General features: G+C 36.9%; 1 protein-coding gene across 2 annotated transcripts in view; it reads left to right on the top strand.

Annotated features, from left to right (window-relative positions):
- Nucleotides 1-25,487, top strand: part of FHOD3 (formin homology 2 domain containing 3) — a 363,251-nt gene that overhangs the window by 310,765 nt on the left and 26,999 nt on the right. For both annotated transcript variants that reach the window (XM_026040807.1, XM_026040808.1), the window contains exons 17-22: nt 3,930-4,088; nt 8,940-9,122; nt 14,144-14,263; nt 14,732-14,893; nt 22,502-22,692; nt 23,697-23,889. In XM_026040807.1, the coding sequence (XP_025896592.1) occupies nt 3,930-4,088; nt 8,940-9,122; nt 14,144-14,263; nt 14,732-14,893; nt 22,502-22,692; nt 23,697-23,889 (1,008 nt within the window). The remainder of the gene's footprint in view (nt 1-3,929; nt 4,089-8,939; nt 9,123-14,143; nt 14,264-14,731; nt 14,894-22,501; nt 22,693-23,696; nt 23,890-25,487) is intronic.

Below are 25,487 nucleotides of genomic sequence, written 5' to 3'. Positions count from 1 at the left end.
AAAGTCTGACTCACAGTGCAGTTGGTTCAGCTGAATAAAGAGCACTAAGCAACAAATCCAAAGTCAGTTCTCCAGATTTCATAGCAGTAGATGCAAGCAGGTGCATGGAAAGGAATAGTGCAGAGGATGAGAGGAAAAGAGAAGTCATGGTGTGCTCTTTTTTTTTTTTTTTTCCTTTTTTTTTTCTTTTGGCTCTGTCTTTGCATTTGCTCTTTCATGCAGCTGTAACCAATTTTACTCCAGTTTCTAATCCTTCGCTGTGATTTCCACAACACACAGCTATAAACAGCTACTTCCTGGCTCATGAGAAGTTTTTCATTAAACACAATAGACTGCAATAAAGTGCAGTGGATTTTAAATTGTGGGATGTAATATGGGAGTCTGGGGAAGGGGTTCTTGATTTTAAGAAAATATGCACCACTCTAGACAACTCGCTCCTTGATTATAGTTAGTTCAGCACTCTCTGTTGCAGAAGGTCTACTTTCTGGATTTAGAGGGTTATGACAACTCGTTAGTGAAGAGAAAAAGTGATCAGGTATCCCCTCCAAACCAGTCCAGAAATTTTCCTTTTCTCCCTGCCAAGCAGTGCAGGTATTTTGGCAAAGTACTTCCAAGTGTTTACGTTTCTGTGAGGAAAAATGAAAAGCACACTTTTTGCTATGAGATACTTTGTGAGATTCTATGTGTCATTTAAAAATAATATTTTGCTGATCCACCCTTAGCCTGTGGAGGATATAGGCATCCATTCTGTACCCATAGGTGTGAAAAAGTACTAGGAGTGAAACGTTAAGGAACATCTTTGTTTACAGGATCTTTGGGAAAGTGACCTCAAATAGTGTTGCTCCTAGAATTAAGAACTGCATCTTAGGTTACCTGCTGATAACACCAGAGATCGCCTTCTGAAGCACTGTTTAACCTTTGCAGTTCTGTTTTTGAATAACGTATTTAGACTACACAGCCTTCATGAAGGCAGTAGAATCTGCCCAGTGAGGTCCCATACAGCTTTAAATACAGTTGTTAATAGGAGTAGGAATGATTGTTTCCTATAAATTAGAACAACCAGTATACTTATATTTTGTATTTTTTTTAATTTTATATTTCTGTTTAGTCATATAATACATATTCAGCAGATAAGCACATAAGGTTGCATGCTATATATTGACACATCAATAGATGGAATCAAGTTTACTCATCCTTAAAACACCTGAAGTCATTTTCTGGTAAGGACCTAATAAAACACAGCTTGAGGTCACCTAGGATTATAATACCAGTTAATAGTTGTACTAGTCACTTACACATGTGCAATTTCATTGCAGGAAAAAAATGAATTATTTTCCTAATGGTAGGGTAATAAAGTTCGAAGTAGTAAAATCTTTCTCTCTTCGTCATCTTTTTGTTCATTTGGAAAGGATTTGTTTGTATCTCAGCCTTTTTCCCTGGAATAGATTTAAAATCACTTCTGACTCCTTTTTCAAAAAGAGCTAGCTACCCTGATGTGGTTAGCATCCTATGTTCCTCAAATGAATATGTCTCCTTTGTCAAACTTCGAACCTAAAAGCAGAGCAATGGAGCTGAGGCTTACTTAGCCATACCACATGTGGAAGCCTAAATTTAACTCCTTTCCCTGAGCCCTTTCCTGTCTGCATAAATTCTGTGCTGCATAATTCTGTGCTGTAAAGCACAAGGTAAAAAGTAGTGGCTTAAAAAAGGCTTAGTTTGATAGAGACTCAAGAGGAAATGGTCTCTGGTGAACCCCACTTGTTTTCATGTGGTCTTGGCCACTAACTGTGGTTCTGAAAAAATGATTAATGGCCATAGAAGTAAAAATGACTGCTTTAAAGGAAAGTCTGTATCTCATATGCTTCACTTAGCTCCCAGATAAAAAGAAGAATGTTACTCAAAGAAGAGAAAATTCAGGAAGGGTTCAGGGCTGCTTTTGAAGGTGCCAGAAGAAAGCTATTCTGACAGAGCAGAGGTATAAAAATTGAGAATGATTGTTATTTTTGGTCTCCTAAAATTTATCCTGAAATCCTAAAATAAATTTACTGCTAGATAGACCTTTTTTTTTTTTTTAATAACTTCTTGTTACTTTCAAAGATGGTACATGTATGGGAGTGCCCAGCTCCCGCCTTTGATTTCAGTCCTATCTACATACATAAGTTGTATATATAGTGTTAATCCTGGCAGTGTGATGGAAGTCTTAGAAGGCCACACAAATGCTGTAGCCCTGTTAGCACTAGTCAGAGTGCCAATTCCTGGGCAAGCAGAAAGATGCCAGGAAAAGGCATCTTTTTAATGATATACTTGCCATCAGATTCTGGACTGACTCACAGCTAGAGGTACTTTGATAAAAATCATTGTATCTAGTAACCAAGACAGGTCTTCCAACATGGAAATACCATGTGGAGCTGGCAGTAGGGTTGTGCCTGGCTCAGCAGTAGCTGTGGCGGGACCCAAAGGAACTGGTGGAGCAAAGCCTCATGCTCTGAGCAGACCTGTTCAGTGAGAGTCTGCTTCGTGGTCTTACCTCAAACATGTGAGAGATGCAAGAGACGCAGCTACTGCCCTAGCACGGACAGTCCTCTGTGCTGCATGGCTCTATGGGCTGCCCCATGGCAGAGTGGCAACTAGGGTGCATCAGTCCCGCTCTGCCCCCACAAGGTGCATCTGTGCTGAGGCTGCCACTGCTGCCAGAGCCACCAACCCCGATCCTGGCAACAGGCTCTGTGGGGAGGTCATAGACACATCCCTGCTGCCCGTGCTGCTCTGAATCACAGGTTTGCAGACAGCAAACTAGGTACGTGCTTGCCTGTGTGTGTGTGTGTTGGCCTTTTCCCTGTGTTTGACAGCACCCCTTAGCCCATTTCTGTCTGTGCTCGAAGAAAGGAGAGGAAAAAAAAATCTTCTCTGTAAAAGCCATATTTGCAGCTGGATGACATTGTACACTCTCTTATTCTCCCTCCTTCTCTTGCCCTCCAGTATATGTGGAGCAGCATCCTCTGTCAGCTGCATGGGTTATGACACGTTTAGCTCCCAAAGCAACACCTTCTAGCACAGTGCAAGGACAGAATAAAAGGCATGTTCTCAAGTAAAAGTAAAAACTGCGTTCAGTTCTGTCTTGTCTAAATGTCTAAATCACCTTGCCTAATTGGTATGCATTTTAGCATCTAAAAATATAGGCAGAATATTTCATTATTATTTATACTGTTGTTTTTACTGGAAGTAAGACCTATAGATTATGTCTAGTCTCAAACAATGCAAAAACAGAAACAAAAAAGGAAAAAGAAGAGGAAGAGGAAAAGGAAAAGGTGGATTAAAGTTATTTTTCACCTGTGATGGGCTTGGCTAAAAGACCTTCTTGGAGAGGCTATGCTGGTCTCCCCTGGTGGGTGGCCAGCAGGGAAGAGCCCTCCTAGGCAGATGAAAATTGCTCTGTCCATTTCCCAACGAGGTGATGAGGTGAGCCGGCCAGTGTGAGGAACGGAGCTCTGGAGCCACTCTGCTCTCCCCCTGTTCCCCACTTCCAAGGCTGTGCTCTGGGTGCTGCTGGGGCTGCTTCCAGGAGCAGCCACCTCTTGCCCCATGCTGAATGCACCAGGCTTTTCTCAGACTGACTCTTCACGCAAGCTTTGATATTCCCAGGATTTGCAGTAATACATGCATGATGTGCTTTATCCACAGGCTTTATCTTTTACCCTTGTACATGACCAGAGACTAATTTCATCTCTCTGCTTAAATCCTGGCAGCCCACACTGCCACCAGCAAGGATGTTTGGGGTCTGCGGTGAAGACTTCTGGTTTCTTTGATAACTGTAAATGAACTAGATTTATATTTGGTGTCAGCACCCGCATGGGGAAAGTCCTTAATGAAAGGAATAACTTCATAAAACAGACTGGAGAAGTAATTTTCTTGTTCTCTTGTTTCTCAAGAAAACTGCTGCAGATGGGAAACGGCAGGAGATCATTGTATTGGACTCAAAACGAAGCAATGCTATTAATATTGGCTTGACAGTGTTGCCCCCTCCACGGACTATCAAGACTGCTATTTTGAATTTTGACGAATATGCCTTAAACAAGGAAGGAATAGAGGTAAGAAGGAATACTGTGTTCAGCTCTGAATTTTCATTTTTTAATTTCTTTTCAAATTTTGCCAATAGTGTCAGCCAGACTTTTCATGGAAGAGAGAAAAGGTGATGTATGCATTATTGCTGAGCTATGCAAGTTGTCAGATTGCTGCAGCGCACTCAGTGTGCCACATTCACCTGAGTTTGGAAATGCTCAGAAAATATGGGATTCTGTGCTAATTTGTTAGTGTATAAGTTTGAAAAGCAATGACTTCAATTCCTATTGAGGTTTTTTGAATAGTGTGTATTCCTTCAAAGTTCAGTTTCCTGTTTCATTAGAATTATGAAAATTCTAATAATACGTCAAGTTCTGCCTGCACCCACATGCTCATGCAGCACCAAAGCTTAGGCAGGGAGTTTCTAGAGCTGACACAACTGGTGCAGGGTTTAATAAAGTTCACATTCAGCTGGCTGCTGAGCTCAGTAGTATATCTAGTGGAAAACAAATACAGTGACTAGTTCTCCTCAAAATAGCAGCTTTGGGTTTCTGTTGTTTGAAGCAAAGCAGTTGGTACAAAGATTACAGATGATGTAAATTTTGCCATTACATTACTTTGCAGATATTCTTACCAAGATCCAAGATGAACTCCTTTAGTTATTATTTTTTATCAAAAGATTTCTATGAAATGTAAAAGGAGCCTGCTGCTCCTCTGTTCCTTTTCATTGTGCTTGTAATGATTTCAAATGATTTTTGAATAAGCCTGTTATCATGCAGTAAGTACAATCTTCACAATTCCAAATCTCAACCAATGTTTCACTGCATAGGTTCAGTATTGATTCTTAGTCACCTTTCATTGAATCTATGATTTGGCACAGAGTTTCATATTTCACCCTCTCCACCTTTGCTATGCTGACTACAGAAGAAAATGAAAAAAGCTGGCTAGATGGCAGTTGAGCTGCCAATAATTATATGCAAAAGAAATAGTTAAAGGCGAAAGCTTGTTAGCTAGCAGGCAAGGCCTCATTTGTCCTTATTAGTCTATATCTTTTCCCAAAGATGTGTTCCTTATTTGATTTTGTGCTATATTTATACATACATAACATATTCCCAATCAGACTGAAAAAGTGACTTTGTAGATCGACAGCCTCTCTACAAATGGCCCAACTCAGAGTGGTGAATAGAGAAAGAAGCATCTTCATCTTGCATGTATCACTTCCTTTGAATTGTTGCCTTTCCTGGTGCACTGAAGTTCAGCTGCTCTGGAGAGCCTACCCTTTCCAAAATTTGTAGCCCGTGCAAACCATTTGTGGTGTCCACAGTTGACAGTGCCTTGTACTATCACGCCATCTTTTGGGTGGCCTTTCCATTAGCTGCCAGAACCCCATAATTTCATTTAAAACAATACATATGATAAATACAGGCAGATTTCAGATTGAAGAATTCAAAAGTCAGGAAATGATACGCTGTTGATGTACTTCAGTGGCCGTGATAATAGGGAACAAGAGGGAACAAATGCGGGATATAAATTTTGGGGTATTTTTAAACTGCAGGGACAGAAGATATTTAGCATCTATGATCACAGACGAATGAGACGGCAAAAAAAAAAACAGTTGATTTTTCTCCCTGAAGACTGTCTTGCCTAAATGACTTTGTGAAAATGCATGGAAATGAAATATGTGTATCGCATGGCCTTGTGTCACTCACAGCATAGGGGTTGTTGATAACACATTATTTTCTACTTTTTCTGAAGAATGCCATACTGTGGCCTGCATAATGAGGTAACAATCAGGTTGAAAGCTATTTATGATTTAATGGTCATATTAAATACCAGTTACCTTACGTACCTTATGTTACATTTTTATCTACTTTTGCTGTCAGCAAAGTCTAAAAAAAAAAAAAAGAAATAATAGATATATTGGCAGATGGTAGACTCATCAATTTTCAGCACTGAACAAATAGTTCAAATTAGTCATAGGGTGAACATCACATCTTTGTGTGCTCAGGAGCACACAAAGAGCGTAATGATCAACAGGGTAACAGTGACTTGTTCAAGCAGATTGAAAGCACTGGTGAGTTAGCTGTTGTGAGGGAGGCAGTTGTACCCTGTTGAATGTCAGCAGCAGCCCTGATTCTACCAAGGCAGCAACACATCAACAGCAAGGGTGATTTTTGAGGGTTAAAGGCTCTTTGGCTGGATGTTCCCCTTTTCACATGCTACAGTACCAAGCTCAGCAGCACAGCAGACTCACAGCACTTGGACTCAGACCATTTTTGTCAACTGCAGCTGGATTGTGGTATTTACATAAAGCTTGAGGAGGAGGAGAGTCCCTGTGGAAATAAAGCTTACTGTTTTGTTGCCCTCTTTAAAATGCCCTAAAGCAGTGCAAAATCTCCAGAGTAAAGGAAGCACCACCACAGAAATACTTGTGGGATGCCTGGGTTTCTGCCAAAATCCCTAGTTATTTGTAGGAGGCAATTGAGAATACTGGTGAAGTGTTAGCCTTCAAAAATGCATCAGAAGCATTTTCACATCCATCACATGACTACTGCTGAACTCTCCATGTATGGATGTTCACATGATCCTGTTTTCAAGCTGCCCTGCCTCCCCTGAAGAGATGCTAGCTTTTTGTTGCTGTTTAGGAGAGGAATAGGCATTGGAAGGCCTAGCTTCTCAGGTTTCTCTTCCAAACACCTCTTCTTGTGGATTTATGACTAAGCTTCTCTTTTTCTGCTTAACTTTTAAATACAGGTTTTGGTTAAACACTGAGAAGTACTCTGAAGCAGCTACTTAAAATCTGTAATTTGATCCTAGGTATGATCCAAGTTACAGATTTCAGCATCTGTGGATTGATGGATAGCATGTCTTAAAATCAATTGACACATTCCACCAATCTGAGTAGACGTGCATCAGAATATTTTCCAATCAGCCATTAACATGGGAAGGAAAAGTACTGAGTGTATTGAGAGATTTTTTTCTCTCTTCTTTTTTTTCTTACGATATGAACAGATTGTAAGCTTATGTTCCTTATTAAAGTAGCAGCTTGCAGACTTCAACACTTACTTTCGTCAAATAAAGACATTATATTGTTAAACACAGCCCAAGCAAGGAGATTTTTCTGTTAAAATGAAAGACACAGGTTAGTGCCTAAACCAGCATTAACAGAAAGAAATTGTCCTTTCTTTATGTTTATGGAACTGCATACCAAAAAAAAAAAAAAAAAAAAAAAAGAGAGAAAAAAAAGGACAGCAAGACAAATGCTGTCGCTGAAATCAGAGTCCCAGTTCAGCAAGGCGAACATTATTTGCTTGCTTAACCCTTGTTGTCCACCCAAGTGGCTAGAGAAGAATTCCTCTCTATCTACACTTAGTTGCAATAGTGTACAATGAGCCAGATGAATTATCAGTATTGGAAGGGGGCAGTTGTGTTACTTTGATGAATTGGCTGTGTCCAGTGCTGGAACGGACTCTGGTTTGGATTGGCAAGGCTGAGAGCTCTTTGGCTGGGCTTTTATTCTTCTCTTGTTCCCTCCGAAACAGCCACTCTCAATATAGAGGGGTACAAAAAAAAATTCAGATGAATAAACATAGACTTTGTTGAAAATCTACTGCTCTTTTTTAATGAAGTGTTGATCAGCTGGGTAGAGATCTCAACTTATCTGATGCACTAACATTGTTTTGGCTTTCTTTTTCATTTTAAAGTGAATCTAATATATTAAAAACATATTAAGAAGTAGTTCCTTTGGGAAGAACTAGAAGGAAAACTGCCACAAGTAAACAAGCTTGTAAAATCCAAGAATTCAAATATACATTTTTTGAGCAGTACTGACAGCACAAAATGAAAATACTGAGATCCTTTTTCATCAATATTTTAAACCTGTCAGATAAAAAGAGAAAAAAGTCTATATGATATATAATGCATAACTTAGCTTTGAATTCAGTGAGCAGTCCTTGGAATATTGTCCTCAATTCAGCTTAAATATTTAGGAATGACTACTTAGGTTGAAATAATTACCACATTGAATTGAGAAAGCAAAACAAACTGAACAGAAAGCAGTAACGATGACAGCAGCAAGGGCCAGGAGCTCCTGTTGCAGCACAAGGTAGGTATAGCAATTCCGCTACACCTTCTCTGGGGACTTGCATTTCCTCCTCCTCCAGGCTTCCCTCCAAAAAAACGGTTTGCCAGTTACTGAAGTTGTCAAGTTATGCTGCAAGAAATATTCCTGCAGCTGCAATAGGGCCTCAAGTTACTTCTGTATACCCATGAGTGCACTGAAAGATTCATTGATGTTAAGGCTGGAAGGGGCCTTAATATCTCTTCTGACCCACTGTAAATTACAGGCTACAAAATTTTACTCCTTCTCCAACCCTCTGTCCATCTATAATTTGCAAAAGGGTGGCCAGTTTTGATTTAAAGGCATTAAAGCAGAGGAAACCAGTCCTAGCCATTTGCCCTATTTGACCCTGTGATTAATCATGTGTTCGACATATGCTTAAATAAAATGTTCTAGATATGCATAAATAAAATGTATTTTTATACATATGGATGTATGTACATTTGAACAAAATGAAGATGTTCAGGATAACAGATAATTGCTTTGGATTCTTTTGTGCTGAATGTGCTTGGTTAAGGTGCTATCCTATCCTAACTTTAGTGTCCAAGACTGAGGACTTTTACCATTGCTAAGAATTGCCAGGGTGTAAAACAAGCCCAGATGACGTCAAAGCAAAGTCTTCAGTGGAGTCCACTGATTTACCCCCAGATTATCTCTGTACTATCATCTCCCGCCTTCCTCAGTTTTCCAAACCCGTATGTCTCACTAGTAGGCATGTTTTCCCCTTCCCTCCATTGACACCTTTTATTCTCTGTTCTAGAAAATTCTGACCATGATCCCAACCGAGGAGGAAAAGCAGAAGATCCAGGAGGCCCAGATGGCCAATCCAGACATCCCTTTGGGCAGCGCAGAGCAGTTTCTCCTTACCCTTTCCTCTATCAGTGAACTCTCAGCCAGGCTCCAGCTTTGGGCCTTCAAAATGGACTATGAGATAGTGGAAAAGGTAAGATGGACATGGAGAGGGGGAGAAATAGAGACAGTTTCAAGTCTTTACTAAAGCCTTCTCAATCTTCATTATTATACGAACATATGTTTTGCAGGTATGGTTAATGAACTCCTTTTGTTTTGGTGACTAACAGGAAGCAGCAAACATGTACTTTCATAATATATTCCTTCTATAAAAGAAAATTAGAGGTTACATCTTACTTCCTTTAATTAGGCAGTAATGATATTGGAAAAAGAAGGCCAAATCCTTAACACATTTCCAGATGTTGTTATTCAGGAAATATATTGCTTAAAATTGGTAAGAATTTATTTTCGGATAGATTGAGGGAGGACTACAGGCTTCAGCCTTATATCATGAAAAGTGAGGTGTGATCTTAAGTCCCCCTCAGCTAAGGAAAACAACATTCATGAATGTTATTTCTGCTAACAACATCTTTCAGAATTTGAAGAGCATCCTTCAGGGGTGTTCAGTTGGGTTGTGAACAATTGTTGCTGTTTTTTTTTTATAGATGGCATTTATTGAAGGAACACTACAATCAAATTGTTTTGYATGTGATCACATRCAAAAATTCCAAAATGATAGCATATCATTTTGGTGGATAGGTGAAGCAGAATTAAACTATCTGGGGAATTTCAGTTGCTTACTGACTTTCACAGGTTCTTCCCAGAATCTCTGTACAGGTAACTTCCTCTGGCTGAATTTCTGTTGCATTCCCCATACGTTGCTCTGGGTCATTCAGGCAGTTCTGTATATGTTAGTTTTATATGTGTATCTCTACACCTGTGAGCCTATTTAAGATTTGATATAACTTTCTTTGTTATGGATTCTAAGAAGCGGCATATACTTCTCTGCATGTTTCTTTATTTATGCTTATGAGCGGTTTATACAGCAGTAAATTCATATGCAGATGGTACAGGTAAGTCTATTCAACTTTTGTGCTGTTTTATTAGATTTTAGGAGGAGCTCTCACACTAATGTTCAATATAAATTTTCCTAATTATGAAATTTTATTACATTTCAAAATGCGAATTTCTGACTTACAAAACATAAAATCTCTGTACTTGGCTTGAATATTTTTTGCCAGATTTTTCTCTGGTATAGCTTCTTAGAATTCTTGGAAGTTAGCATGTAGCTAAATCCTACATTTTATGTGAGCAAAAAGTTAGCTGTAGCTGTTGAATAGTGTCTATACTTAGAATTTCTATCTTTCTCCCTATGAAAAAGACATTTAGGGCTCTACTAAGAAAGCTTAAAAAAATTAATGATTTTCATATGGTTGATCCCATAGTGTTTCTGTCACAAGTCTACCAGCATGTAAATATCAAACGTCTCAAGTATCTGCATTACTCACTGAAGTGGTAGCAGAATCACAGAGCCAAGTTTTTTATCTATAGTGTAGGGAACAGGCTGAAGTATAGTACTTACTATAAAATGATGCAATGATTCAGGAAATGTCATGAAATAATTGTGATAAAATAGGAGAAGCCTATGATAAGTAATTTAACAGACAAAAGTATCTCTGACAGTCAGCTTGGGTCTTATTTGGGCAAAATGGAATATATGGGATGAGACATCAGAGGTACAAAAGATCACTTGGGGCTCTCCATGATCAAAAGGTTAAACTTAAGTTCCAGGTAACCAATAAACATAAGCCTTATTTAGTCTGCGATAAGATGCCATAGCATATCCAATTATATATAAAGTAGTTTATATTTCTGTTTAAGCTAATAGTAGAATTCCATGCCCTGGTAGCATCTTTCTACTCTGTGTTCTTGCACAAGATTTATCTGCAAATGGATAAACCTTTTCTGAAACTTAGGTGCCACGTCACCTTTGCAGTTCTTGATCATTTTTGTCCAGTATCTAGATGTATGGATTTCTGGGCTTTTTAATTAGGAAAATTATTAAAAGTTGAAAATGCACTCATGTTATTTTTTCAAATAATACCAGTATTTTATGTAGGAAATCAAAGACCCCAACTAGCATCTTAATATAGGCCGCAAGTTTCAGTGGGTCCATGATATCAATAGTATGAAAATAAAGACCATAATTGCTGACATAAGGCCAGGCTCTAAGGTTATCCAGCTGTTTCTTAGACTTATTTGCAGATTGGCTTAGACTGAGATTTCATTTAAACGGAATTTAGCTCCATTTCTGATGACCTAAAGGAAAAATGATACTAAATTGTTCAAGGAAAAGATTAAGCTGTTTATCAAGAGTGAGATACTGTTCATCTTTGTAAGAATGGTTTTCAGAGATAATGAAGGAAATCTTTCTTGGATTCATTTTAATTAACTAAAATAATTCGTACATTTTCAAGGAGCAGTCTTAGTCTGTGAGAAGCTGAGCTGAATGAGTGAATGGTCATGCTTGGCTGTTTAAAGCCTGTGTACCAGTGACAATTAAGGTCGAATTGCGGTTTCACTATAAACCATTACAGCAACAAAAAATATATATTTTACAAAGTTTGATCAAACTAATGCATTATTTTGCATATTAAAAATTACGCATCTAAAATAAATAAAGAAAACTCCAGATATTTGTTTTTTTAAAAAAAAAAGCACATGAATAATGTTTTAAAATGTCAACAGGTGTAAAAGGTGCTCAATGATTACTATAAGATCAGCAATGAGACAATAATTTTTCTCAGTATCTTTTGGTGTTATGTTTTAAAAGTGTAAACAGGGGAGGTAGAGTTACCTAAAGCTTCATTTTCAGATTTTTCATTGCTCAGTACCTGAAAAATCATAATGTGTTAATTCTAGCTCTTTGTACTAAATTATTTATGATGCAGACACCGTCAAATATCATTATTTCAAAGGGAGTTTTAAATTTGTAAAAAGAGGAATAGAATGCTTAGTTTTCCTACATCAGATTTTTTTTTTCTTATGATCATTCTGGGTAAATATATCCTTATTACCAACAACTTTAAAGGATCATAAGTGCTTATAAACTGTTGTAGAAATGAGAATGATTAAGTTCGAAGAGAACTGGGTTTACTTTGGTTTGTCTTCTGAGCAAAAAGTTTACCTGCAGTCCTGAGTCTTGTCTCCGATGAGACAGAATGCTAGAGAAATAAATCTTCAAAAGATTATACTTTTGAATAACGCTCAAACTATGTGAAAATTAGAAAATGACATCAATATTCTGAAATTATGAAATTATCAGTATAATTCTGGTAATTTTTGTTCTTTCAGTATTGCATGATACTCAAAGTATCAATATTTGAGTCTTAACAAATTACAAATTACATTTTGGTCGTCTTCACAGGTTTTATCCCTCACAGAATCTGTGTATGTTTGTCCCACACAGTTGAACTTGCCTAAGTGCAGTAAGCACAACTCATTACCCATCAATCAGCAGATTGCAGATGCCACAGCATCTGTACAGAACGTGAGTGCCAGGGTCATACCTGTCCCAGGCATGTTGGATTCATTGCACATATAGCTGAGTCCATTTGTGCGTGCGTGTTAAGCCTTTTTTTCTTGAGATTATCAGATGTCTAATAGGCAGAAATTCTGGAAAAGTCCTGAAATTTCACTCATGTCTGTTTATGCAATGTCTAGTATGCTGGGTTTGATTCTTTTCCACTGATGCAATAAAACCAAAAATAAACTATAATTATAAATATATACTATATGTAAGAAAGCCTAAGCTTGAATAACTTGCATGCAAATAGCTGAACAAAGAGTTTTGGTATGGTCTATTTGTTAGCCTTTTATTCTACCTTTTTCAACTCTTTTCAGAATGCAACCTTTCAGAAATGATTTTAAGACAGTTTGCAAGCTGATGAAAGTAAAATGATTCAAAAGCCTGTTTGCAACACATTTATAGTGGTCTGATTGATCTTTGTAGTGAAGCAAATCATCCCTAATTTGTAAACCAATTGAAAAAAATCTGCACAGCACTTAATTGATTTTGGTGTAACTTAATAATGTCTTGATTTATTTAGCACTTTTCTTTTGATGTATAAATTTCTTAGCTCTCCATGCCATCTCTTAATTTGTCCCAAATATGCCGTGCTTTTATCAAGGGAGGAATTGGTCTGTATTGAGTGGAAATGCACATTTTCTTCATCCATTTGCTCTGCAAAATACCACTGTAGTTGTTGAATGAACCCTCATATTTCCCCTAAACAATGAAGTTCTCAAATATTTTGCTTTTTAGTCTGCAATAACAGCTTAATTTTGGCTTCTTAGTTCATAAACAGTGTAATAATTTGGGAAAAGAAATCTGCTCGTGGATGGCTAGGATGACATTTGGAGACAGAAACAATGTGAACTATATGTACTTTATTGTGCATACAAAATAAATAACCCTAGGCCTCACACAGAGACACAGAAGTAAGCTCACTCGTCTCAATTAGCCTCACTGTCTTCCTTTGAACTCTCTAGGGATGGTTCACTTCCTGAGGTAATGGAACAAAATTTATGTTTTCCAGTCTATCAGTTTACAGACCTACTTTTAGAAGATGCATTAAAGTAAAAGATTAAAATGAGACCACTTTGATAAAGCTTAATATTTGCAGTGTTTTTTCAGTTTTAAAGTCACTCAAGGACTAAACTCAGAGGTGGTCACCACTTGGAGAGAGCTTTAGGATCAGACTGCAGTTGTCAGTTAAGACTTGAAATTTTTTTGTTGTTTTTTCAAGGATTAAGAAGAGTAGTTGCAGAGGTTTCATTATCAGTGTGAATGTGTTTTTTAATGCCTCTAATTCAAATACAAGTTCTCCTTCACTGACGCTACCTCTTCTATTTGGAACCATAGAATATCTCCAGGACAAGTAAGGCGATTGCATACATAAACAAGCAACATTAGGAAAGTATGTTATGTATTTCTTTGCTGTCCTTGCATATGATTTATTATTTGGAACGTGGAGGAAAGCCAGCACACATGGCCAGTTTGCACTCTTCAAGACGCCTGTTCAGGAACTTTTTGCTGTCATTAGTCTAAACCGTAGAGCCTCAAACTAGGTGTAACTATTGCAAACTACTTTCTTGTTTCTCTTCTCATGGCAGGAAGTTGCAGAGCCACTTTTAGACCTGAAGGAAGGAATGGACCAGCTGGAGCATAACAAAACATTGGGATTTATCCTTTCTACTCTCCTGGCCATTGGGAACTTTCTGAATGGAACCAATGTAAGCCTATTGCACCCACTGCTCCTCAACAGTTTCTCCTTCAGAAAACAAAAGTCATAAACTATTTTTGCACAGTTGCAATCCAGTTTTCATTTGTTACAGAAAAGTCATTTAGAAAATGGAATGTACTGCTTCTTTTAATTTTGTTTTGTAAGTTTGCTTCGCTTCTCTCAGCATAATATGGAAGAAATTTAGCAGCAGGCACTTCTCTGGTTTAAGTATCTTCAGTGCCATTGCTCCCTCTTCAAACTGAGAACTGTGTCATGAGTCCTTTCACTGCAGAGTGCAGCTGGAGTGATTTGGGGCCGACTCTTCAGCAAGCTAAAATTAATTAGAATAATATTAAAAGTGATTTTGCTGTAGGATTCTTCTTCCACTGCTGCTTCCCACATTTTCTTGTACTAATCTGCAGGGGAAGGAGTATTTAAATTTTAAGTTTTTTGCCTGTCTTCCCTCCTCTTCCTGCAGGCCAAAGCCTTTGAATTGAGCTACCTCGAGAAGGTTCCAGAAGTCAAGGACACGGTGCACAAGCAGTCTCTTCTGCACCACGTCTGCACTATGGTGGTAGAGAAGTTCCCGGACAGCACCGATCTTTATTCTGAGATTGGGGCCATTACTAGGTCAGCCAAGGTATGTCTGGCAGGGAAATATATATGTCTGTTTTTATATAAACTTTTAAAAGTGCAAAAGTTTTGGATTTTTTATTTTCTCTTTGATGTCATTCCTCCCTGGTCACAGCACTTTTTATAAATATAGTTATGGCATGTCATTCTCAAGGAATTTTAAAGATACTAGTGCAGTCTTTTGAGCTTTATCTCTGTCTGTCAGGTGGTTTCCTCATCAAGGCAATAATAGGCAGCTATCTTATGACATCTGCCATGAATTTCAAGTAATATTACTTGCTATAGGAGTTATGGAGATAGTCAATTATTATAGTAGTTATTATTATTAATGCATATAACTGCTAGGAACAATTTTCAGGTTACTGCTTTATCTATCTAATACTTTCGGCTTTATTTTGTCATTTGGGGAAATCTGTTTTCTTTGTGCAAGTACTTCTGTTTAAAAGGAAATATAAAGAAGGCACTTTTCTCAGTAATAAAATTGCTTCCAGAAGAAATGTGTTCGTGGAATATCTTATGTAACTCTTCTTTTGTCCTCCTTATGACAATAATTGTCATATTTAGGAACTGGGGAAATTAAATGTAAGCGAAGGAAACTCGTGGCAGCGCCTCTTATGCATAGACCTGCTTGAGGGCTACATTTGGTATGCAAAATGTTTATTTCTGCTGCTCACCTGCATGATAGAAATGCTGCACATTCACTCTTCAAGCTCCCAAGAGTGTGAGTTTTCATGGATGACACTTGAAAACAATTGGAGTAAGCTTGCCAGAGTGTTATCAACAGATAGCAAACATGAAAACATAGTTTTGGCAGTTACTTCTCACATGAAAATAGAAATAATTACCAGAGAGAATCCATCTAGTCCAGTGTCTTCGCTCTGACAGTAGCCAGTGCCAGATGCAGGAAAACACAAGAAACTTGAAGGAGGCAGATCTTTCCTAGAAAATCTTCTCTTGTTCTTTTTTTTTTCCACAGGTCATACTAAAAGCTCATAATATCCATCAAAAAGCTTATAATATCCATCAAAAAGGAGGAATGAATGGAATAAAATCATAATAAAAATCCTATATAAATAATATTTTCTTAAACATCTGTTTGATCTTATCTGTCTGATCTTGGCTCATAACATACTTGTGGCAGTTAGTTTTATAGTCTAACTTGTGACAGTGAGTTTTATAGTCTAACTTGCTTGATGTTGAATTTGATGGTTTTCTCTTTCTTCATAGAATTTACTGGCTGAATATATAGAACTGTCTCAACTTCTTTTATCTTTCTATTTTGTTGAATTTGGATCATTTACGCCATTTCTGAAGTGTAATCATTTATACCATTTCTAAGTTTTCTCTACTTTTCTGCTTCCCAATTGATATGGGTTAAGCTATAGCTGAGTATAAGCTGAGTATTCCAAACTTCTGATATGGGTTAAACTGTAGCAAGCAGAGTATTCTAAACTTATAGTTGTTCTTAGTATGTTTTTCCATTCTGTTTGCAATATCTTTATAAGATATCCAGAGATTTGGCTTTCTGATTTTTTTTTCTTGTCTGTTGTTATCTTTTTCTCACCAGTCTTTGTTGAACTGTTCAGAAAGATATCTAGGCATTCTTATGAGCTGGTGATGGCAATTTAGAACTCAGCAGGATATGTGGAGGAGTCCAGACTTCTGCCTGTGAAGTACATTCCTCTGCAATCTGAAGTAATGACCATGATCTGCTGAAGTATTTCCTATGCAGATAGATAAACTGCTTATCTCTTAAAACCCTAATAATCATTTCCAGACAGCACTAATCTGAGTACTAGCCTTCCTTATTTCCAGAGTTTTTTAAATACATAGTACAGAACTTGAAACACCTGCTGTTAACCCTGTGACCAAATAAGATTCAATATTTATTCTTTCTTTGCTTTTGTTCTCTTAACCTCACTCATGTCCTCCACAAGGCTTCCTGTCAAGATTTTGAAAGTCTAATTTTGTTTAATAGATCTCTTTTGTTACTTTTCTTATAATTTATCTTTAATACAGGTTACCAGATACAGTAAAAAAGTTTAGAGTTGTACAATTCTCCTGATCAACCTTCTTGTCTTTGTAAAAGATAATTGAAACTTTTGCTGACCTCTTAAAGTAACTAAGCGTAGTGAAAACATACTCAGCTAGCATCTCAGTTGCTTTAATTACTTCCAGAATTTTTAGCTTCTAGTTGTTTAGAACTACCCTTTGTCATCTATCCTCCTCCATTTCCTTCTGCAATTATTTGCTATTAGCTCACATCTTTTAAAAAATAAACATAAAGTTAAAGCAAATACCAAAGTGTGTTTATTCCCAACATCCTTAGTCATCACTAAGGATGAGCTGAATGAAAAGAAACCATTTTGCTTAACTTTCTTAAATTTGCCTTCCTTAGTTTCTTTTACACTCTAGTGATCCAGGACCTCCTACATATTTTTCTCATTTTGGCTACTGTAAAGAAATTTGTGGGGTTTGTTTTATATCCTTAGATATAAAGGATATATCCTCTTTGGATTCCATGTCTGTCCATTTATTTGTATAACCTATATTTAGGCTCTATTTTACTGCATTCACTATGATCTCTCAAAAAGGATCCTTTTTTGTTTTTTAGGAGGTTGTGTGTCATTACTGAAGAAGATAGGAAGTAAAAGCCCTTATCTTTCAAAATCCGTTATTCAGTGTATATCTGAAATGAAACTTTTATTTTTCAGCCTTAGAAAGCAGAAGAAAGCTTAATCCAATACTGTTGGTTTTTTGTGTTTTTTTTTTTTTTTTTTTTCAATCAGGTCAGATATGATATAAACTTGTAACTGTAGTTCAAGCCTGTGCTCTTCCGATAGAGGATAAAGTTTTCTGGTCTTTCTGAAAGGCCAGACAAAATCACATTAGGAGAAATTACAGCCTTAACCTTCCCCATGATGCCCATCTCTTTGAGATGTCCTTGCATGTAATATACCACTGATGGATTACTGTAGCAAGCTGTATTCCCACTTGATTTTAGTTGCCACAAATCAAAGAGTTAGGACATGGAAGACATCCAGGCTGCCCTCTTCAGGGGAATGGGAATGTTCACGGAGAAGGCGAAATCTTGGTTTAGGAAGGCTGACAGGAAAGGAGAACTAATATTTAACTGTGGATTAGGTGGCTTTTTGAGCTTCATTTTGTCTATAAACATCTTTTAGAAACCACAAAGGCTAAACAGTTTCCATCCTGTAGATAAACAGAGATGCCCCTTCCCTTGAGATGAACATCATAAAAACATTTCCTTAACCTTAATTCACTTAAAAAAAAATAGTCACTAGAAAGACCAGAAATAAAATGGTAGTTATTGCAAAACCTGTGGATTTTTGCTGAAGAGTTGAAGTCCTAAATGAGAAAAAAAAAAAAAAGCAAACACATGAAAAAGAACCAGAAACTTGTGCTTACACTAACATAGGCACAGGAGAGCAAGAAGTCTGCAGCTGCCTCACAGGTGATCCAAAAGGCTCAGTCGGTATCTGTGGGGAAAAAGGGAAGTTGTTCCAGTAAGTGCTCTTCTGGCATGCAAGCTGTGGCTTCTGCTTACTATGCCTTCTGCTTAATATGACAAAAGAAGAGAAAGGAAAAAGGGTGAAGAACATGATTTTCACTATCAGTTTGGTGGATAGGAAGGATTTTATGTGCAATTCATATTGTCATTCAAGTATGCTTTCCCTACACAAAAATAAATGGGAAAAAGAAGTATTACTTTGGGTAAGTAAGTTGACTTGGGGAGTGGTTGTATCAATCCTTACAGTGCCAGCTGCAAGAGTCTGTGCAGCTTTTTGAGTTACTGACAGGAGTTAGAAGGAGCCAAGCTGAAGAGAGAAACACAGTATGAGACAGTTATTAATGTCCTCATAGCATGGCAAACTGGGGCATGGAGAAGAGGAGCTCAGGGAGGCATGTGGCAAGTGAGACCTCAGGGTTTTCTATGCAAGAAAATACTTTATTTAGCATATGGAACAGGAATTAATGTGTGAAACTGATTGCCTCAAGAGGCTGTGGAGTCAACATCCTTGGAGATGCTCAAAAGCTGTGTGGACAGGGTCTGGGATAACGTTCTGTAGGTGATCCTACGTGAGCAAGGAGGTTAAAATAAATGATATCCAGAGGTCCCTCCAAGCTCAACCATTCTGTGAATCTGTATATGCCTCACCATGTACTAGGGTTTCAGTAACAGTCCAAGTGAAATGACTACAATTAATTTTGTATGTGCAGTTACACCAGCTGAACTACATTGCTACTGACTAGTGTTCTTCTTCCATCCCCATTCATGAGTACTTTTATAAAGCATTTGCAAAGAAATCCCATGTAATTATTTTTATTTTAGATTGTTTTAGGAGCTAAAATGTGGTGGACATGTAAATAATAACATGGAATCATCTGGTTGTAGCCCAGTGAGTGGCTCTGTCCTTTAAGTTTTAATCAGTGGATTGATTCAGGTGTTCTTATTTGCAAAATTGTTGTCCTAGAATTAAAAATGTATGGACAGAAACTCCTTTATGTTTTTGCATGCTTTTAAGACCTGATACCTGCCTCATTTTTAGTATGTGACTGACTGTGGAAGTTAGGCCAGCCTTGGTCTCCAGAGGATTCTTGTGACACTCAGTTATGCCAGGCAGTCTGGACATGCTGGAGTAGAGGTTGAATGTCCACCCTAGAAGGTCACTGCACCTAAATGACAGTTTGTTTGCAAGGAGCAAGGCTTTTTAAAGGTCAATATTAATGGAATCTGAAGAAGCAGGGAGGTAAATACTGAGCCAGCTGATGGTAGTGATAGTTTTTGGAGAGAGAAAAGGGTCATGTGGAAACTAGTTGTAACAAAAGGTCATTTTAGTAGTAGATATATTAGGTGATATTATCGTCTTAACCTAATGAAGTGAGAGACCACCATACTTTTTTTTCCCTTTTCTTTCTCTGCAAAAAAAAAAAAAAAAAAAAAAAAAGGTTTTGACACAAGAGAAAGGGTAGATGACAAAAGAGAATAGGATTAGAAAGAAAGGGGTTGAAATGAGTGCTGGAGTTGCTGGCATGTAGTTTGAGAGTATGTAGTCTGAGTATTATTTGTGCAAAATATGGTTGTACATTACATTAGAAAATAGATTTTTTCTTTTTTTTTTCTTGTAAACTGCACATTTGTGAGGCAGTGATTTCCTGAATGAGACTGACCTCACAAGGTTTGTGTTATGTTAAATAATCTTTAAATTCTGTTTGGGTTAATTACCTCTAGATACCCAACTGGAGAACAACACTGTTATCTAGGTAGGTACTTCCCAGAAGACTGAATAGTGGAGCTTAGCTGGTGGATAAATAAATTGCTCTGAATGTTTTTCAGCTGCTGTGGTTGTCAATGGAGAGGAACCTGGCGTGAGAAAGGAGGAACATTCAAAAATATCCTTGGAGCATTTAGAAATTTGTTTTCTCTAAATTAGTTTACAAATCAAAATAAACATTGCAGAATGTTTGAAAGAAAAGTAATTCTTATTTTACATAAGCTGAACAAGAGCTGAAATCTGTTGTTTGTTTCTCCTAGGGAGAAAGAGATTCATTTTTAAACTTGTATCATAAGATAATAGTAGGCAGGAGCAGTAAACTGCATGTCCTTTGTGCACGTGTGTCCTGACTCAGAGAGGAAGAAGACAAGTATATATTTCTACCTGTCTCAAAATCCCAAGGGCTGAGCACAACATTATTATGATGCCTAATGGCCATTTCTGATTGCACTTTCTTGGTGTTCAGGGAACGTAACGATGAAATACTGTAGCAGCAGTTGTTCTCAGAGAACCTTCTCTTCTGTTGTGTCCTTTCAGCCTCCTTTTTTTTACTAACAGGAATGCCCCTATTTTTTCCTGTGGGTGTTTTAGATGTACTGTCTATGTATTTATCATCAACATTATGTATTTATCATCAACATTAAAAACACTGACCTGGAGACCTGAAAAGGGTTTATTTATTTATTTACTTAAATATATGCATTAATTTTCTAATGAAAATAAAAGCCCACAGCTGCAGGGCTGTTTTTTTGAATAGCAGAATTAGCAAAAGGTGTTCTAATTTTCTTGTGAGAGGGAAAATCCATCTCTTTAAATGTGAGCAAAAACGAGTCAAATCAGTAGCAGGAGCTCTTTAATCATAATGCATTTCTTGTGAGTAATGTTGGTACAGTCTCAGCAGTGGGTGCTGTATTCGTTTGGTAATTTTATTCTGTGTTGTATATAACAAAGTGATGCTGGAACATACCAAAAAAAAGAGAGAGAGGGAGAGAGGGAGAGAGAGGGAGAGAGGGAGAGAGAGGGAGAGGGAGAGAGAGGGAGAGGGAGAGGGAGAGGGAGAGGGAGAGGGAGAGAGAGAGAGGAAGATTATTACATTGCAACCTATCTCTATTAGAGATCAGGTAGAAATGAGAAGATTTGGATCTAGGTTCAAACTTCTCCAAATTTGGACTTGCTTGCATCCAAGGCAAATTTCTTTTTCAGCATGAATAATTTTTAGTAGACATAAGAAAACTGGGCCCCATTCAAGCACAGTAATTGACAATGAACTGAAAAAAAAACTGTATCTGACACTAGTTTTCATTTAGCATTAGAGAATTAACCAGAGGACCAAATTCTAACATTGCAAACTATGCCATTTTGAGAGTATGAGAGATAAATCTCTGTTTTAGAGATTAAGTTCATCTATATTGTGAAGTGGTGTTAGAAATATTTTTTTTACTATCTTTGGAGTTCAGAAACACATGGGAAAATTTTCTGTTGTGACTAGATAGTTAATGCACTTAGTCCAGTTGTTAGCAACATATCCTAAATGACTCCTGTAGAGCAGTGTAATTTGAACACCTTTTTTGGTCGATGAATAAACGACAGCCTTTCTTTCCCGTTCTGTGGAATGAAATGGCTTCTGTCCTGAAGAGTGTTTCTGTAGCATGCAGTAATTTATTTTAACTGTGTTGACGGACTTTCAAAGCCATTATAGGATCTTGTTGCAAGCTAGCAAAGTCGTACTGTATATCAAGTGAGGTAAGTTAGCACTGAGATCACTAAATAGGGCTTTAAAAAGCCTATGAGTTTTGTAATTCATAGTAGATCACCTGTTGTCAAGTAAGTACATGAGTAAGGAAAATCATGAGTGTTTCCTGAGATGAGCGGCAAGCTTGCTATAAAAAACTATGAGTAATAGAGAAGATGACTAAGAAAAAGTTAAAGTTTTGTGTTAATTCAGTAGAAATAATTGAGTCAGATTTTTTGATGATGTCATAAAGTTATTTAGCAAGGAAAAAAACAAGCTACAATATTTTAATGTCCCTTCTTTAAATGGTAGACCTACAAGACCAAAAATAGAAATAAATGTACATGGGTATATTCTTTGCTCCCATTTTTCCTACTAGCATTTCATGCATAAAAAAAGGCAGAGAGGTACTTAATATTTATTTAGCAGTTTATTAATGATGGGTATTAATTTGTTGCTGAAGCTGCATTGGCCCTTTCCTACACATAGATTGAGCTGTTCTTATATCCAAGTATGCTATTGCAGTGTTTTTGATTAAAGTGTTTGATTTATTTTCCATTTTCCCTTTTTCCTTTTTTCTTCCCAGGTTGACTTTGAGCAACTCCAGGAAAACTTATGTCAGATGGAAAGACGGTGCAAAGCATCGTGGGATCACCTTAAGGCTATAGCAAAGCATGAAATGAGGCCAACTCTAAAGCAAAAAATGTCTGAGTTCCTTAAGGACTGTGCAGAAAGAATTATAATCTTGAAGATTGTTCATAGAAGAATAATTAACAGGTACAGCAGTAGACTGGTGGTAACTATAGCAATATCTTGTAAATGACTTGTTAAATTATAGATTATGCCATCATGAATATTATTTTTTAAATGTTTAATCTGTATTCCCGCAAGCACATTCATCATTATCTAGGTAGTGAGTAGTTCATCATAGACACCTATTTAAGGGCGATCCTCTCTTCAGAAAGTTTCAGTGTTTCTGATGAATTCACCAGATTCCTGTTACTCATCATATGCATTGTACAAGCATGAAAAATAACCTTTTTTTTTTCTGTTGCATACATACTGCAACTACTGCTGTAGATTCTTGATAAAAAAGTGTCTTGGTAATTGCATCTGTCTGAGACTGAAAAAAACTTTTTGTCCTCAAGTATATAGATGTAATTAAAAGCAGTTGACATGCATTTAAACATTGTGTGCTATTGTAAATCATGCAGTATAGAAGCAGCAGTAAAAGCTGCAGATAGTGCAGAATCTTGGAATGCAACAAAATTAATAAAACTATGAATTGAGAGTTTTCCAAAATAAAGTACTTGGGAGTTAATATAATTTTATGATTTTTTTTGTGAAACAGAAATTCTTTTCTTCCTCTGTTTGCTAGCCTGTAAATCTGCATTCTTCTTGTCTAGACTTTCCCCAACGTCCTAACAGCCTCTTTGAAGTTGCTTAATACAAATAAATAGTATTTAAACTTAATAGATATTTTCTACTATAACTGAAATTTGCTAATTCACATGCCAAATTAGTAATATAAAGTAGATGAAGTTCCATAAACATCTTATCTCTTGCATCAGCCTGGGAAAATGCCTGGGATGAAGTTATCATAGACTAGACTTTCATGTTTTTAATTATAAAGCATGCCAATGTTATGTAAAGCAGCCACATTTTTTTGTAGCACAAAAGAAATGATGGGAGTTAATAAAATAATAAATGGATTCACTGAAATGCTTTTTTTCTTAGAAACTAAAAAGAAAGATTTTTTTCATGGACTCATTGTTTTACAGGTTTCACTCATTTTTGTTATTTATGGGCCATCCTCCCTATGCAATACGTGAAGTCAACATCAATAAGTTCTGCAAAATTATTAGTGAATTTGCTCTGGAATACCGCACCACCAGGGAACGAGTTTTGCAACAAAAACAGAAACGAGCTAACCACAGGGAGAGAAACAAGACCAGAGGGAAAATGATCACAGATGTAAGTGGCAAAATATATCTACCACTGTGTGGCTTTGCAAAACCTTTTTCGGTTAATGTCAGATATGAAGTATGGTTTTTCTTTATAATTTTTCTGAAGGAGTTCTTCTGCTATAAACATTAAACTCTGTTCCCTTAGAATTCAAAAGCTGCAAGTCATTGATTATGAATACTTTTACTGCATACCAATGTTCAGAATGTGAACAAGCCAGGCTTAAGCGTCTATCATACATTTCTTGTCTCACAGGCAGTGCACAGAAGCTTTAGAGTGCAGCAGGGCTTGTGTGTACCTAATCATCAAGGATATTAAAAATAAAGGTAGAAAAATAGGCTCCTAATCGTCAGTATGATTCGTATGATGAACCATATGTTTAAGTGACTACAATTGAATATAAAATGTAATTTTAACCAATGTTCTCAAATATTCTAATATACTTTCTTTAATCATACTATTTTTCATATGTCTGTATATACGAACACCCTTGCATACCAACACACACGCTGTTTTCGTCTTAACTTTGAAATACAAAGTTGCCAACTTTATGGGAACAGACTACTCGAGGATTCTGAAATATAACGTTTTCTTGATGTGCATGTTAGATGTTTCTTCGCAAACCTTGCTGACTGTATCATTGCTATACTGGTAAAATAAAATTAGTTTTCTCAGCTTAGTAAACTTCAAAATAACCCTGGTAGTCTGACTCAATCCGAATAAAGTTTTAAGACGTGCCAGTACTTAATAAAAGTTTCCAGCTGTCTCAAAATGCAAATCTGGAATCTCGATTAGATATGAGTGGTTCATCACATATGAGGCTACCTTTGCCTTTGGCATGAAAAGATCTAAGCTGATTACAGTTTTATGGCCAAAAGCTCAGGCAACTTAGGTCAAAAAAAAAAAAAAATATATATATATATATATATATATCAGACTCAAATTGAGATTATGTTTAAATCATTGACTCACAATCATTTGTAGATCTTTCCTGGCAGCATCCTCTTCAAATTTGGTAATCTGCTTCATCTAGAGGGAATGTTAAACCTGTATTATTATCATCTCAAAAATTTTCCTTTTGGTCTAGCGTCATGTTAAGGAAGGGGCTCTGATTTTCTGTGACAAGTATAATTTAATCATAAACATTTACAAAACTGCTACTGAGAAACTGCATTTTTTTTTCTTCAATTGTTGCACATTTTTTTCTGCAGTATTGAAGAGAGATTCAAAGACAGCATTAACCAAAGATATTACTACATTAAAAATGTACTTTCCTCAAATACCTTTAATACTTTATGCTAGTTTAGATAATACTTCTTGTATTACTTGTGATGATAATCTGTCAAAGAGAACTGTCCATGGCAGGACTGAGAAAATTTCTCCAAATCCTATGTCTTCACAAAATGTGAAGGAAGTCAGATCTCCAGACGCAAGGTTCAGGAAACAGGGAACAGCGACCCTTTAAAGTAAGGCTCGGCAGTGGAGACTGAAGCCAGAGATGATGGCTGTTATCTGAAAATGTAAGAGGAGGCAGTTAGGCCTCCCAGAAGGCTGTGTTATAGGAAGGAGATAATTAGTCAACTCCAGGTCATGTTGAGATTTGACAA

The sequence above is a fragment of the Nothoprocta perdicaria genome, unplaced genomic scaffold (genome assembly GCF_003342845.1).
Source record: "Nothoprocta perdicaria isolate Ctin4 unplaced genomic scaffold, notPer1 scaffold_268, whole genome shotgun sequence".
NCBI lineage: Eukaryota > Metazoa > Chordata > Aves > Tinamiformes > Tinamidae > Nothoprocta > Nothoprocta perdicaria.
Note: the sequence above shows the minus strand (reverse complement) of the source record. Positions and strands in the feature narration are given on the sequence as shown.